We start from the raw sequence: 17,920 nt of genomic DNA on the forward strand, positions 1-17,920 counted from the left end.
CCTTTTAGTTTTCAGTCAAGTCTCAAAAAAAACATTAAGCCTCACACTGACAGGTTGTGTTTTTTTTTTTTTCTTTTTCACATGGGTGCAATTTCATACATGTTACAACACAGTTCCAAGTTGCCAAGCTGTTGTCTCCAGCGGTTCGGCCACTTGCCATCTCTGATATGTGACAACGTAAACTGAAATAATGGAGCTTCTAATGGTACACATGGTAGATATTTCCTTTTACTTACTGTGACATTCCTTATTGGTTGTGGCCAATGGAGTAACATGAGAGCCTTGAACGTTGAGAGCAGTGTGGCCTTGTACTTGTTAAAACGACTAGTTAGATAGTATGAAAATAACATTGCACACTTTGTGCAGAGAATATAAATCCATGTCCATACAAAAACTACTAAGATTAAGCTTAAAATTACAAAGAGAAATGTTACATTCTTTATGTGAACTACAAATTTCATAATTAAGTAATTTAATATGAATTTGTATATATATATTTTTTTAATGTATAAATAATAGCATAATTGTTTTATAAAAATGTATTATGTAATTGTCATAATATATTAAGATTTTTTGTTAATATACGTTTGTGCAAAATTAACATAAAATAAATCATCTTCAAATATTATGTTTTTAAAGACAAAATAAGGCTGATACCTGTCCTTTCTCCACAGAGACTCTAGATGTTGCTAATAATAACTGTTGTGAAGTGTCATAAATTCATGTCAATGTAGTATATGATGCATGTGCAATGTTTAAATTACTTAAAATTAGGAAGACATTCTAAGTGGGGCTGATCAAGGTAAATAATTGTCTAAAACTAGACTAAACTAAACATTCTTATCAAATAAAATACAATTCTTTCACTTTCAAGATTTTTTTTTCTGCACTGTGTGACCATCCTCTGCTCCAGACACTTATGTTATAATATATATTTACATAGAAATAATGTTTGCTGCTTTACTAACATTTAAAGTGTGCGATACATTACCTTGGCCTGGTCTTACATCATGCTGAGTGAAGCGATGTTCGCAAACACTCATTCTCTCTCCCTGCCCCTTCGCTCTAGCATTTCCTCTCCTTTCAATCCCACAATAATTTGTCTTTGAGAGAAGATTACTCTTTGTCAACAAGGACCATGGTTTACTGTCATTAAATAAAAACATCACTTTGCCAAATGCACATTTAAATGATGCCAGGTCCTTGTCCAATTACGCTATTGCAGCGCAGGGCTGCCTGGCTGAACAGAGACGTGTGATTTTGTCTGACAGCTTCCTCTTGAAATCCTACTTTTCCTGCGTGGATTCTAATTGCAGCCGACTCTTCTGCAGGAGGCCCATGGTGGAGAGTGGCAGCTAGCCCTGCTAACGGCTAATTAGATGCACCAAAAGCCAGAAGCTTTTCCCTCAAAACTTTAGAGTGAGAATCTATGAAGGTCAAGGATAATTTGTCATGTTTCGATGTAAGTGAACAGATTTACAGCTGTTGGAGGCTAGCAATAGCAGGTTGTCTGTGTAAATCCAATGCGTGAAGTGCTAGAAATCTGTATCATATTCGATCAGTGTAAATTTTATAACTCTCGCAGAAAGATCAGGTGTGAGACTACTTGACATTTTCTTCACGAGTGAAGATTCTGAGTGAGATTTACAGTACACTGAACAGTTCCCTAAGGTCTACCCTTATAGCAGCAGAGACAAGGAGCAGTGGACAGTGCACAGTACACTCTGCCAGGGTCAGTGGCAAAATCCAAAATGACCCAAAAAAAAATAAATAAATAAATAAAAAAAGGAATTTGAACCCTCATAAGGTCATAAAAAATGAGAAATAGTCTGGCCTTGAGCCTTGTATCTCACTACCAGGGTGAGCGCTGCAAACTCCCTTAAAGGAACTACCCAAAAATTACTGCATTAACAAAGGGGTGACCTCCAAGTATAAACCCAGCCCTGTGCTGGATGGTGAACTGGAATTCCTGGAGCACGGCTATCCACTGTGTAATTTGCCATTCTGGTTCTTTAATGCCCATAAGCCACATGAGATAAATGTGATGGCAGGCTCAGCAGGGCTCTGTCCATTTGCATCGCAGCTCCTTCAGTAGATCAAGCAACACCCTCCGCGCCTTTCTCTGTAGTGCAACTGTGAGTTCATCATTCCACCACTGGACCTTCTCCGGGTTTTCAATGAGGTCCCTCCATATTGGTAAGGAGGTATATCACATTTCTGACACCAGTGTGACATCACATAACTGAGCAAGCCTTTAAGAAATCTGAACCTTCTAATTGAACCCTGTTAAGGGCACTAAAAATAAAACAATTGAAAGAAGCACTAGAACCAGTGGAACCAGTGGAGACATCACCCCAAGCCCATTATCTCACTATCAGGGTGAGTTCCGCTGTCAAAACAAGCTCCATCATATATCAAGCCACAACATGTAAACCACACCATACATACATACATACACACACACACACACACACACACAACATAAAAAACCCCTAAAATAAATCCAATAACAACTAACAAAAAGGCAGCTGCGAGCATGCTCCCCAGCCCTTCCCAAACTTGGCACGTCTGCAATAACAAAAAATAAATAGAACTGGATTAAATTGAATGCAATTGAGTGCACACAGTCCACACATTGTGATATTTTAAAGCTTGAACAAGTTTCTGCAGACTTTTGTTAGAGATATAGATTCCTGTAGGTAGCTTTAATCATTGCAATTATAGTCATTCCCCAAATAAAGTCACTATGTCACTCTTTCAAATTCACAAATATCATACTTTGTGATAAAATATGACTGGTTGGACTAGCTTTACAAAGGTTTCACAAACTCCTGTTTAGAATATTTACACATTGTAGCGCTACACTGGCTTACTACATTTTGCTGAGATTATATATACACCACTGAGTTTAATGTAAAACCTTACATTACTGACTGTGCTGTTGTACCTTCTCTAACACAGACTGACATTACCATTACCTGTGAAATGGACATGGCAGGATCATATCAGAGAGTAATACATGCTAAATTAAGTGATGCAAAATCTCCTGGACACTAAGATAAAAGCAGCATGGTGGCACTGCAGGTAGTGTCCTCCAGGGTCCTGGGGTTCTGGGTGCGAGACCTGCTCCCGCGACCCTGAACTGGATAAACACTTACAGACAATGACTGACTTGTAAGATTATTTATCTTCAGCTACTCTTAGTCAGAGAAGTCACAGGCCTGCACTGTAAAAAAATCCGTAAAATATACGGCAAAAAACTGGCAGCTGTGGTGGCCAGAATTTCACCGTAAAAAATATACGGTCACGTGTTTGGCCATCGCAAATTTTACATTTAGAAACTGTTTTGTTTACAGTAATTTTCTGTTAAAAAAGCCATAGTATTTACATAAAAATAACAAAGAAACATTGTTTTGCCATAAAATTAACGTGACATGTAAAGTGTATAACAGATGAGAGAATGGAGACTGAGATATAACCACACTTAGATACAGCCAAACCGCATCCTATATTCAGCCCTTAAAAGGAGATACTGGCGAAAAAACAAACATATGTGCGGGATCTGGGCGCCATACTCCAGCACTTGGAACACAGGCTGAGGGTGAACTTTCCTGACCAACACACACACACACACACACACACACACACACAAATACACAAAATAATCCCCCCAGTGCAACTTAAAATCAAAAACTCTCAAAGACAGAAAAAAAAAAAACTAACTCTGAAAATCGCAGAAAATATGGAGAAGAAAGGCATGCTGGGAGCTCCCTAATGAGTCTCAGCTCCTCCCAGTACTTGAAATAATGTATTTTTTTTTTCAGTAAAGATATGCAAAAAATGTATTTTGGCTGATAAAATTATCTGTGGTATTTCACTGTTACAATTTTCCACTGTAAAATACACAGACATTTTTTACAGTGTGGAATATGGAGGTTGAAATTAGGAAAAAAAATCTAATAAAAAAAAAAATTAACATACACAATGCATATTAAATTTGACACCTCACCTAGAGCTTCTTCTGAATTGAAGGGTATTAACTGGGGGTTTGCCCTCCATTGCTACTCCTCTGGAAAAGCTTTTCAGCATTTTAGAACATCTTTGAAGATTGGATTGCAATTCAGCTACAAGAACTTTAGTGAGGTCAGGTACTGATGTTGTATAGTTGCTGTACAGCACTCCAACTCTTCCCAAAAAACACCAGCTGGTGCTTCATCACACCAAAGAACACACTCTACCCCTCCAAGGTGGCTGAGTGCTACCATCTAGCCCACGCTTGGTACTGGTAAAACGTGTCTAAAGCTTGTGTGCAGCTGCTCCAGAGAATCCCATTCTATCAACAGTGCTCCTTCATCAAAATGATGCAAATTGTGATATGTGCACACCTAAGCAGGGGGATTTACAAATTAGGAGTGTAAGGTTACCTTTGGACACACAGACCAGAGTGAAAGACAAACAGGACACTTGATTTCAACATTTAATTATAGACAAAAAAAATTCTATGTCATTCTTTATGTACATGTATAATTACAACTTAAAGTTATAATTCGCAAGAACATTTTTTTTTTTTTTTTTTTTTTTTTAAATACATCTCATTTTTGTGCTTAATTTAAGGTTAGTTCATGGTGACATTCCTCATCTTACAAAAAAATAATAATAATAATAATAAAAAAAAGCTCCCACTTAACCACTTAAAAAAGCCCAGGATACAGCACCTGCCAAGCAAGTCATTCAACAAAAAGGGCATTCACATTACCATCCATCATAAAGTTAAAAAAAACAAAAAAAAAAACATTATAAAATAAAATTAAAACAAACCAAGAGCACATTGCATCTGCAGATACATTATACATATCAAACTACAGATCTCAGTATCTACAGTAATAACTGTACAGAGACATGTTGGCAGGGTTGAGGATTATGAGAGAGGAGGAGTTGTATTTGAGGCTTGTAACATAATGAACATTCTAACAATTGGCTTCCATACTAAGAGACCAGCTCCTTTAATAATTGTATTCCACCCAATGTATGTAGAAATGTAGTGCTGAGTGCTCATCATATCCCTTAGGCCTTTACTACTAGTCAAGTATTTACAGAAATCCAGACAGTCCAGAAGTACATTATATGTTTTTTTTTTGGATGATCTCAAGGTAACTGCAATTTTTGTAACTGCAACACCTTGAGAAAACATTTACCTTGAGAACACAAGAAACCAATTTTTATTTAAGAACATGAGATAAATGATTCAAACCCAGTTCATCTCAGGAAATCTTCTGTTCAGATCACAAGTTTCTTAGATAGCAGTATGAGAAAAATGACTGATGTCCGATGGCCTCTCTGGACTTCTGTAGGTTTTGCCTAAACAGAGTTTCAGCCTTGAGTTTTATTGAGCAGCTGTGGAGGGGGGGGGGGGGGGGGGGGCAGTTCCTATTGGAGGTCTTGGGCAGCATCCATGCAAAGAGCTACACTGCCATTTCAATGTAGCATCACATTTGATCCTTAAACATGAAAAGCAATTTCCTGCCACTATCACACATTAGTTGTGGATGTGGTGCGATTTAGCTTTGGTTGGTCCTGTGTGGTTGTGAGGCTCTGACAGAATGCACTGGGAAGTCTCTGAAGGCTCTGAATCATCACAATCATGGCTTATACAGCTCCCATCTCAAGAAAACTGACAAACAGGCAAGAGAAAGCACATAAACTCAATCTCAATTCCACTCTTAAAGCCCTACACACTCTGTGGACTCTTTACATACACAACACCATACACTGAAAATACACAGCATGAGGCTGAAAAAAACTCACACAGAAAGGAAGCTGTTGTGAGAAACGAAAGAAATAGCCATATCATTCTCCACCTGAATAATTCGGAAGAAACAAGGCCTGTGAATTTGGACACCCCTGGACTAATTAGACATTTTGCTGGGGAAAAAAAACCCCAAAAAAACAATTTTCACTCTTCTACAGTGAACGTTTACTATGCCATTTTACGGAATGAAGACATAATTCCTGTTATGTTTATTATTTAACATTCTGTGGTGAAAACCCAAAATATGATATATACCATACATTAACACAGGCCAAGATTAAGGATTTTCCAGTTGTCAAATATGTTTAATTCAGCAAAATGTATAACAAATAACTAAGCAATTAAAAGTGCACGTGCTCATTTTCAAATATATAAATTAAAATATACCTGACTGTAGGAATCAACTTCACCTCAGAAAAAAAAAAAAAGAAAAAAAAAAAAGTGCTCCAGACTGGAATGATAACACAAGGGTCCTATATGCTCATCGGGGAAGGCATACTGGCATCAATGGGCATTACACTCTGGCGGAAATCAGAAAACATGTTGCATTTTGGGGCAGTGGGGGTGGTGGAGGCACATGTTCACAGTGACCACTTTTACACCAGGTTGCTTGAGCTTTGAATATTACCATTATATCTGAATAGTTTTGTCTTGCATCCATATTTCCAAACCTATTTAGATCATTCAAACTGCGTCTAATACTGAGCTAAAGCATGTCTTCATTTCCATTTGCCAGGATTATTTATTGCATCACTACTATACACTGGGCCACACTTTTCATGACGTACAAACAAAGCTAATTATATTTAAACAGCCATCTTCTTGTAAACAAGCATTTGTATGCTGGTGTAAGGAAGGTACTGACGCAGATTGATTTTCAACGCGCAGGAAAATTGAGGAACACCACAGACAATATTGTTGTATTATAGGAGCCTATCTGCATATTACAGAGATAAGTGTGAATACCAAGTGAAAATGAATATATTGAAATATATCTAATCTGTTTCCAAACCTAATAAAAACAACCAGGAGTAAAAGAAGTCAGTGTGCTCATTGCTGGATGTTTCCTAAGGAACATTAGTGTGTTTGAGATGTTTGAGGAAGATGGTCTACGTTTAAGTGATCATCTTAAGTAAAGGCTTTAAAGAAAAGAAAACACTGGATCAGCATTTGGGGTCTGACTGTTCCTCAAGGACTCAATTTCAGCACTGGACAAGGAAGTGCAGTAACGCCTTCTGAAAATACCACTGAAGAGTCCATCTGGTTTCCTAAATATACAAAATCCAATTTTCAGGCATTAGCTAACATAACTTTCTGCTTTGCACCTTCCACAGATTTCAGAATGTCACATTTGTTCATTTCCTCTCTGACCTTTATCTCCTATTCTAAAACCTGTTCTTCAGTCTGGATGATAATGATATCTAATGCACATCCGCACACTCTAATATACACACACACACACAAATTTAATTGTGTGGCCCGTCTACGAGTGAGTGTGTATGTGTAGAAAAACAACACAGTCTAAAATGGCATCTGACATTTTGAAAAACCCATAAAAGCTCATGCTCACATTCAACTCTGAGGCCTTTGCGCTCTCCCTGTTCACTCTGTTTAAGATTGCAACTAAAATGAGTCTGAGAAATGGCCTCAGATCTCAGAGGAGATACAAAGTGTGTGTGTTTCCAGAGTGCAAGGAAGAGGAAAATTCCTATAACACTAAAATCTTTGCTAAAATGCTGCTGATGAAAACACAAACAGTAAAAAAAAAAGTGCTGATTTATGTGAGAAATGAACTAAAGAGACTGCAGAACAAACACAAAACAACAAATCAGCTGGTTTTCAGAAAGACTGAGTTGTGTGACATCTGTTTAAGTTCAGTCCTATGACCTACAGCCTGTGGCCAGTTTTAGAAACCAGTTACATTGAGTCTCAGGCTATCAGACAGACTCAAGATAAAATATTTCACAGAATATTTCTCTTTCACAGAAGAAAATCTCCATTTTTGCATTTTTTAAAAACATAATTTAAAAACTACCAATTGTACCATTGAGTTAAAATTCCAACCCAAAAATTAAATTTAAATTTTAAATAAAAAAAATCTTACATAAAAGTTAAGAATGCTTTTCATTCTATTGCAAAGCTGGAAATACAATGTAGTTCCCCCAGTGATGATAAAGGAAAGGTTGAACAAAACTTGGAATTACTTTGGGGAAGTCATACAGTTAGTATGTAGGACACACTTGTGAAATAATCAGGATGTTCTGTAATGATGTGGAGTTAAGGAGGATAAAATTCTCTAAGAGCTACTGTTTCTACCTGAAGCTGTCATGGTGTCTAACCTATTTCAGAGTTAGGATGTTTCTGTGATATGGTCACTGGAAAGTTTAATTCCAAACCTAGTTTAACAACATATTCAGGAATGAAGGCTTTCAGGGCAAGACCTTCCACTTTCCAATTTTGGATTGTGTAATCATTCATTCATTCATTGTCTGTAATTGTTGGGGTGGGTATGGAGCCTACTAGGCTCAAGATAGGAACACACCCTGGAGGGGGCACCAATCCTTCGCAGGACGACATACACTTACACATTCACTCACACCCGAGGACACTATTGAGTCGCCAATCCACCTACCACCCTGTGTTTTTGGACCATAGGAGGAAACCAGAGCACCCGAAGGAAATCATGCAATCACTGCTAGTTAATAAAATGGTGATGTAACTAATTGCCAGGCTAGTGTCATACCTAACAGTGATGATAATATTCAAGACTGGAAACAGGATTAAGGTCTAAAGATGAAGACCTACTCTCCAGGGTGACATACAAATTCCAGACCTGTGCATCTTTGCTGTAGACCAGAGGAGAACAATATTATAAAATAAAATGCTTGTGTGGCTACAGGCTTTTATTCTAATCAAGCAAAATAACACACGGCTCCAATGGAATAAAAACCCAGCAGTCACACCAGCCTCTGCCAATGAGATCAGTGACCCCTAAAGTGCACTGCATTCTCACACATGGAAAAGCACTCATGCACAAACAGATTCACAAATAAAAGGTTTCAGAAATGGCTGATTTGACACTACACAGTTCCAACTGTAATAACAGCCATGATTTCAGAGACACAGATGATCATCGTGTTTGACCACCCTTTAGTAGTTGAATGAGTGTGTATGGGTCATTGTGTGTATAATTTGTGTGAGTATGCATGGGTAGGTTCGTGCGTAATAGCCAAGGGCGGACTGGCTGTGCGTTGCCACAGAGACCATGTTGCAGCAGTGCAGGGGTACCTCCTCCTGAGTGTAAAAAGGGATTAAAACAACAGTAATAAGTTAGATATTGTATAGTGGATGCAGGAGAGAAGTCTATCTGCAGTCAGTCTGTCCATCAGTCAGCAACAAGAGAGGGCTTCACATTTTTTTCTCTACATCTCTCCCTTGCCTTCTCTTTCTTTACTTTCTTATTAAAGTACATTCCATTGGACGGAAGAGTTTCCTTCAGTTACTCTGATCAAGAGTTCATACTCGGCGTTAGACCACACCCCCTGCTCCTCTTAAGGGTAAGTGACTCCTGCCTCGTGTTGCATGTGTCCGTGATTCAGTCCTGGCGGAGGTGAGACCTCAGGGGCTAGGGCTGAGGAGGGGGGTAAAGGTCAGATGCAGGTAGCCGGCTGTGCTAATGGCTGCTGCTTGCGGTTACGCAGGCCTCCTGATTTCTCCTTGTAACCTACACACATCTGCTGAGACACATCCACCAGAGCACTTGCTACTGCCAGACCTGAGAGAGAGAGAGAGAGTATTTTATATAATTACTAAAGCTAGTGATCCACACAATATTTTTACAACGGGCACAACCTCAATCTCGTCCAGCAAACAGCTTTTTGATTTTAATAGCCTAAAACCTATTAGCTTTATCTAGCATCACATTCTCAGTGTTTGTAGTGGTCTGCCAAAAGCATTTGCCTGCAGTTTTGAGACATGATTGCTGAACACAGTGTTTTTATGAGCCTTCATGGCTAACATTTATAAGCATACCTTGATATGGATTTTGGCAAATTAAAACTTCCCCAGTGTGGCTGGAATACTGGCATACTGCCCTTATTTATTCAGTTACATCTAATAGATGCTTGCATTTCAGGAGCTATAATATTGTCTGGCTTTATACTGTGGAATCCAGCTTCATTAGAAGGGATGTCTTATTTTTCAAAACCAATTGCCCTGACAAAAGACTATAATTTAACCTCGCGATTATCCAACCTGAGCCAGATTTCACTATGGTAAAAGAAAATGTGTTGTCAGCCTGGCAGGCCAAGACCAAAGTTAAATTAATCCAAAGCAACTAAACTACTCATTGTTTTTGAATGACCAAAGCAGTATATCTTTGTTCATAATTTTCCTTAATAATTTCCCTTTGTGAAAATAAGCGTATGGTGTCGACTTAGTTTAATAATCATTGTAACAAAAAACAAGATTCTAACTAGTGTCATTGGCCTAGCTAAATAAATATACTTAAGTTTATTGCATTAAGCTGCAAGTTCATTGTAAATCCCACTACCTTTGACAGCATAAACATGGGCACATCTCTGTAAGGAGATATATGTTTAATACATTCAATGTGTCATGTTTAATAACCCTTTAAAGCACTTTGTAAATATGCCTTATCTGAGAGACTATAGTTGTCATAGTATTGTAACTTTTAACCATGAGCCTGCAAACAATAGGAGCTTTTCAGTTAGAAAATTCCCTTTTACTAAGGTTTCTATAATGAACATATCTAACTTAATGAAATCTTTGTTGGTACTGTGAAAGCTTCATTCTTGAAATTCTGATACCTCAATCAGTGTGGCATTTAGCCATGGCAAACCTAAGTTATTAACTGAATTTTATTCAGCCTACGCATCTGAAGACTGCTTGCCGAGGCACTTATAGCAGTAAACTGCATGTAAGAAACGCTCAGTCTTATAAAAGGAACCCCCACCTGACTGTCCTGGAGTAGGGACACCTCCCGGCCCTCTGGGTAATCTGATAAAGATGGACAGCACTGCTGCTTTATTCCCGAAACATGGCTCCAATGCTATGGGCTTTGGCACTGCCTGCAGTCACAGACATGAGAAACAAAAACAAAAGTCTAATTATTGAATACTGATGAGAATAATTGTTCAAAAGCATACACACAGATACACAGAAAAACACACACCGGCACAATGAAATTCAATGACTAACGTAAGAAGCATATCAGAGTTCGAGAATGAGATGTAAGTTCAGCAAAATCAGCCACTGATATCAGAAACATATCATGAGTGTTGATAAAAACGTGGTAAACGCTTTATTGTTCTAATTGATTACTTTGTTCTAGTGGAACTTTTTCAATTTTGTATTATATCACATTTAAATACATGTTCATACCATAATTAAACAGTTTCAGACGGTTTCTGAACTGTGGCTGGGTTGGATTCAATTACATTTTACAGGATAGGATTTGATATTTGATGATTTTATTGAGTTGGGTCAAGCTTGGGCAAAGCATTCAAGCAATATTCATTCTCTCAAACACATACACCATGTTGTAAAATGGGTCAATATCTGTTTAATTACTGTGGTCTCTCCAGTTAGATACTGTGTGTATGTAATCCCTGGCCAGGGTTAAAAGCACACACCCTCCTCTGCTCTTGGCACAACTTCAGTCTCACACTCGCTAAACACATTCCAGCACTGACCCATTTTATCATTCATTCTGCCCTCAGTCCCCACGGCTTACTTGCCCATACTCACACACATACACACATATACATGTATATTAGCATGCATTCTCCCACTGCTGAAGCACACACAGTCTTCCTTTTCCTTCCACACTTTAAGCCACCTCTTATCCTATTGTAGTCTGTTCTCCCTCTCACTAAATGCAAAAGGAAAATCTCATTTATCTCCTCAGCCCTCCCACAACGTGCATGCGCACACACACACACTTCAAATTCTGGGGGTGACAGTAAAAGAAGAAACACCTCATAAAATTCAATTACAGCCTCAGAGACGAACTGTGTCTGGGAATGGAACTCTGTGTGTGTGTGTGTGTCCATTCTGCTTGGGCTGGGGAGATTATCTAAAGCAACCAGACTGAGCCAGCAAAACACAGGTTCTGTTTAATTAACTCCTACAAATAAAGGGGAGGGAGAGAGAGAGGGAGAAGGAGAGAGAGAGAGAGAGAGAGAGAGAGAAATTATACCTACAGAGGAGATGGAAGTTACTGGAGTGGTAACAAGTCTTTTACTGCTTTAGTGGAGGCTAGTGGAAAAACCCAGGCATTTTTAAAGGAACCAGAATATAGACTTATTTATGACCTAATGAGATATTGTAGTCATCGGGGCTGGGTTTCCGGAAAGTGTCTTAACACAAAGAAGATTCTTTTTTATGATTCACTATTTTTATTGCTTTCCATTTCCATGCATATTTCAAAGTACAAAAGCACACGTGTCCATTAAATAACATCTTAATAACCCCTTTCCCTCAACTTCTCTTCCCCACTGGAGTCAGTGTAACATTAGGGCAGACAAAAGAAAATAAACATGGCATGTCCACTTCCCAACATAATACTGTACAAATCCCACATACCGAGTCTTGCCATTCCAGAAGCCTCAGGAATCCTGTATGTAGTCAAAACATTTGCCACACATTTGTCAATATATATCCAATTGCTCCATTATTCTACATGACAACTTCTCATATGCTGCCGCTTTTCTCAGCTCTTTAGCCCAATCCTGAAATGATGTGATCCCACTGTTCTCCAACCCCTTAATATAATTTGTCCCAATCATTAAGCTGATTTTAATCAAACTTTTTAAGTATTTATCCGCAACGCTTAAGAACGAAGGGTCACCTAGAATAAACACCCTAGGACAGGAGGGGATTTGACACCACAGGATATTGCATATATATTCATATACCGCTGTCCAGAATTCCTGTATTCTATGGCAATGCCAAAGAGCATGAATTAAATCCCCTTCATCATTCTGACAGTGCCAGCATTTTGCTGAGTTTATTAAGCCCAATCTATACAATCGGTAATAAGTCCAATAAAAACGCTGTATAATTTTAAATTGGATAAGGCGCACCCTAACGTCTCTTGACGCCAATTTACAACTTTGAAATTTCTCTTCACAAACTTTCTCATCCAATGATAAATTTAAATCTTTTTCCCATAATTTTTTAAGAGCTACATAAATTCCGTTGTCCAGGTTCTCTACCAGCATGGAATAATATGCTGAGGCCTCATGACCTCTACCATAAACTCAAATTACTTTGTATAATATCTCATTAGGTGGTGGGCTATGTTGCTTAATCCCCCCCCCAAGTAAGTGCCATAGTTGTAAATATCTCACATTGTGATCCTGGGATAACCAATTGATGAACCAACTCAAAGGACATTACATTTCCTGAGAATTAAGATCTGTCAATGTATGAATGCCCCCTTTAGCCACTCATTCTATACAAAAGGAGCTTGACCTATACATAACTTGGGGTTAAGCCAGATACTTGAGGGATTGTTTAAAAACAGATCTATTTTAAACTTCTTCGCCACTTGGAATCATACTGATTGTATTTGAGAAATAATGGGGTGTGATTTGGCTTTAGGAGGTAATTTGCTAGATAAACCAAGCAGAGGTGGATGCAGAGCTAAAATGAAGCATTTTATATTATACCAGGGTGGAGCTCTCTCTGGGGGGGACTATCCAGTGTGCCAGTGTGACTTAAGCTAAACGCATAATAATAAAACAATTTTGGTAACCCCAGGCCACCACCCTCCACCAGTTTCAGAATTTTCCCTAGCTTTAGCCATGGTCGTTTGCTGTTCCAGATAGAATATTTTGTTATTTTTTCTAATTGCTTAAAATCCTCCATTGGGATCTGCACTGGTAGGGATTGCAATAAATAATTACTTTTTGGAATACTAATCCTTTTTAAAACATTTAACTTCCCCACCATAGATAAATACATCGGCCACCATTTGTCCACATCACAAGCTATTTGTCTCTTTAATGGATCAAGATGAACTCTTATCAAATTTTTTACCCGCAGAGGGAAAAGGATGCCTTAATAATGAATGCCTTGTCGAGGCCACTGAAAGTGACCCGGATAAAAGGCAGCCATTGGGCAATAAGCTGTCAGAGGGGAAAGCTTTTGATTTATTCCAGTTCACCTTCATCCTGCGAAGGTAGAAAATGCTTAAGTAAATATACTTAATGGTGGCATGGTGGCTTGGTTGTTAGCACGTTCGCCTCTCAGCACTGGGATCTTGGGTTCAAGTCCCATCTGGGTGGAGTTTCCATGTTCTCCCTGTGTCTGCGTGGGTTTCCTCCGGGGTCTCCGGTTTCCTCCCACAGTCCAAAAAACTTGGAGGGTAGGTGAATTGACTTCTCTAATAACTGTCCTGGTGTGTGAGTGAATGTGTGTGCCCAGATATGGATTGGCACTCTGTCCTGGGTGAAATCCTAGTGCCCGATGCAGTCCTCCAGGTGGACGGTTGTTCCTGGTCGAGAGTACACTGTGTGCGTTTGGCTGCTGCTTCTCGCCAGTGTGTGTGGATTGAGTATTCTGAGCAGTATGCATTGTAAAGCGTCCTTGAAGCGTATCTAGAAAGGTGCTATATAAGTGTAACATTAGATGCCTTTTCCACATCCAGTGAGATTGCTGCTACTGGTGTTTGAAAATCGGTCACTGCCCACATAATGTCGATAAAACACTGAATGTTACCTGAAGAGCTCCGTCCCCTTATAAAGCCGACCTGGTCAGGGTGTACTAGCGACATGATTAGTTTCTCCAGTTGATTCGCTAGAATTTTAGAGAGCATTTTAACATCTACTGGTATCAATGAGATCAGATGGTAATTCTTTCATTCAGAGAGGTCTTTATCCTTTTCAGGGACTAAAGTGATCAAAGCTTACGTTAAGGTATCAGGCAATTCTCCCCTCTCCAAGGCTTCCACAAACATACCCTGCAAATGTGGGATCAGCTCCGATGAATAGTACTGAAAATACTCTCCCGTAAAACCATCCAGTCCCGGGGCTTTCCCCTTGGGCAAATTCTTAATTACATCAGCGATCTCCTCCTCTGTTATATGAAAATCCAACTCATCCTTTTGTTCTGAAGTTAGCTTTGGTAATTGTAAGGAATCTAAGAACTGCATCATTCCATCCTCTACAGGATCTGAGGCTGATGTATAGAGATTAATAATAATAAAATTCTTTAAATTTGTTATTAATATCATTAGTATCAGTCAAAATAGGGCCTCCCTGGGATTTATTAGCGGGAAAACAAAAAACGCTTCGCTCTGTTTTACATAACTAGCAAGCCACCTCCCTGCTTTATCTCTCGACTCAAAATAAGTGTCTCTCTCTAAATAGAGAAAATTCCACCCGTTATAGATATTATTATATGGGTACTTTAAACACGTCAAAACAAAACTCTTTTTTAAACAAAACTCTCTCGGCGTTGTAGATGACATTTGACCCGTCAATTCCAACTCTACTTGGTTAATTTTATCTTCCAGAGCTAGCATTTTTTGCATCTTTGATTTCTTATTATATGCAGCATATTAAATATAATAGCCTCTCAAAACAGCCTTGAGAGCCTCCCATACAACTCCTGCCGAGGTCACTGATGTTCTATTATCCTGCAAATAAAATTTAATTTGTGACCTCAATCAGTCTCTAAACGCAGGATCCTGAAGATGGGAGGAATTAAGGTGCCATCTATAGGATCGTTTTCTCAAATTTTCTACTTAGAGTCATATCTAAGGTGACCTAGGCATGATCAGACACCATAATACTACCAATAACGTAATTAGAGATAGCAGAAATCAATGATTTAGATATTAGAAAAATATTCATCCACAAGTATGTTTTGTGAACAGGTGAATAAAAGGAATAGTTCTTTCTTGAAGGATTCAATTAACGGCAAATATCAATAAGTCCTTGCATTTTACATATCCGCTGCGCCATCAGCATGGCTTTTGTGTATTTTAAAACTAATCTATTGTTACGGTCCAGCACTGGTTCCATCACCAGATTAAAATCCCCTCGAGATCTGCAAAAAAGACAGGATCATCATATTGGGAGCCTATATATTCACAATATGCTGTTCTTGTATTTCTGCTAAAATAATAAGCATTATTCCCTCCTCATCTTTTCATTGTTGATGACATTTAAACTGTATTTCTTTTTTTTATCTATGACAACTGTTGCTAACCCCCTAATCTTACTTGATCATGCACTATAAAACTCCTGCACTACAAACCCAGCCCGACCCAGGTTTTGAGAGTCTTCAGAGGATAAATCAGTCTCCTGAAGAAACTGTCATATTTCTTTCATCCCAACAATGTTAATACTTTCTTTCGTTTTATAGCATTCCCTAACCCTTTAACATTCCAAGTGGCAAGATTCATCCTAACCATCTGCAAAGCCATTATTCACACACAATATACATACATACATACATGTTCACATCCAATTTACCCAAATATGCCCATATTATTCCAATAGCTGCGTACATAATCTAAGCCATGTGAAAACCCACACATATCCAAAAACTTAACACTGACCCAGTGAAAACCCATTATCAACCTAGAATCATCAAGGAGCGTTCGATCCTGAACAATGCTCTAAATCCCTTTGAACGTAGCAATCCTCCCCTCCAATTAGACAGTCTGTGATCAGACCTCTAAATCTGGCAGCTCACTCAAGCATCGCACTGATGAACATGGCTAAACATACAACACATGACGTAACATCCGGGTATAATGTCTTTTACCTCGGGTATCTCCAAGTTCACCTCACTCCTGTGACTGAAGGAAGTGCATAGTTTTTTCAAGGACAGTCAAATGTTTTTTTTTGCTGGGAAAAGCAACGCAAAACTCACTTTCCACGCACAAAGTCTGGAAAAACCATAACACGACTGGTTGGACCAACACATCCAGCATTTAGTACGAAATCTCTTATCTCCCGACGTCAAAAACCTCACCATCACTGCAGGTTTATCCCCAGGAGCAGGACGTGAACCTCCCACTCATGCGCCCGCTCAATTTCCAACTCCCAGCTGGTGGTGGCGATCAATTCGGGTATCAATTCCCCCATGAACTTCAACATATTTAGACACTCTTCTGCCTCTGGGACTCCAACGAAGCAAAGATTGGTTCTTCGACTGCGGTTTTCATCATCTACCAGATTCTCCCTCATCGTGTCAACTTCTGCTTTAGTAGCTGGCGGGTTTGCTTGTGCTTCCTTATCTGCCGCTTTGAGATACTCGACCTGCTTCTCAACCTCCGCAATCCCAGACATCCCAAGTTGCAGAAACTAATTTCAGGGAGGTACCCCCGGACCCAGACTTCAACCACCCCCCTCCGCTCCGAGGTCCAACTTGTTCTCCCAACTTGGTAGCATTGATGTGGTTTATGTCATCTTGATTTTTGCTTTCTTAAGGGTGTTTGAACACAAGTTATATTTTCTGTTGGTGGACTGTTCCGCCAAGTGGAAAATAGTGATTACATCACAACTCCGCCAACTCATGCTGTACTGAAAATTTCAATGTGTTCAACTTCTGCTTCTGACTTCAGAGGGTGTTCAGGTGGTGTCTCCTGGTGGGAAACTTGTTTTTTGGTGATAAACTCAAAACCGTTTGAATGCTCTCTTAGCTTTTACATTAAGTTAATGTTAGACCAAGAATGTGTCAAGAAGAGGACCACTGAGTATAACCCCCTTTTGGAACAGTTAATATATGAGTATGAATGAGTGAGTTCCAAGTCAGTCACATGAGTTTCTTTGCATGTAATATGAGCAGCTAACACACTTATTTCTATGCTGATATACATACTCTCTCAGCTCCACTGACCATACAGGGACCCAATATATTGGTGGTGTTATTACAAGTTCCACAAATCACTCTGTTCTTAAATGTGCTCTATACTATTCTGGAGAATGACGGATGATATTGGAACTCAGCAGCAAAACAAAGTCACTCCACTCTGCTGCTCAGCACTGCTGCTGATTGACTGGAATATTTTCGTTTCTCCATCAAAGTCAATTAGATTGTTTCCCGTTTACAAAGCTGGTGTGTTTGTGCAAC

General features: G+C 39.0%; 1 protein-coding gene across 1 annotated transcript in view; it reads right to left on the bottom strand.

Moving 5' to 3' along the window:
- Window positions 1-8,046: 8,046 nt before the first annotated feature.
- The window catches only part of atrn (attractin), a 73,247-nt gene continuing 63,373 nt past the window's right edge, over window positions 8,047-17,920 (bottom strand). The window contains exons 28-29 of the mRNA XM_066678510.1: window positions 10,785-10,899; window positions 8,047-9,584 (exon numbers count right to left, since the gene is read on the bottom strand). Of these exons, the coding sequence (XP_066534607.1) occupies window positions 9,460-9,584; window positions 10,785-10,899 (240 nt within the window). The 3' untranslated portion in view covers window positions 8,047-9,459. The remainder of the gene's footprint in view (window positions 9,585-10,784; window positions 10,900-17,920) is intronic.

The sequence above is a fragment of the Hoplias malabaricus genome, chromosome 8 (assembly GCF_029633855.1).
Source record: "Hoplias malabaricus isolate fHopMal1 chromosome 8, fHopMal1.hap1, whole genome shotgun sequence".
Lineage (NCBI taxonomy): Eukaryota > Metazoa > Chordata > Actinopteri > Characiformes > Erythrinidae > Hoplias > Hoplias malabaricus.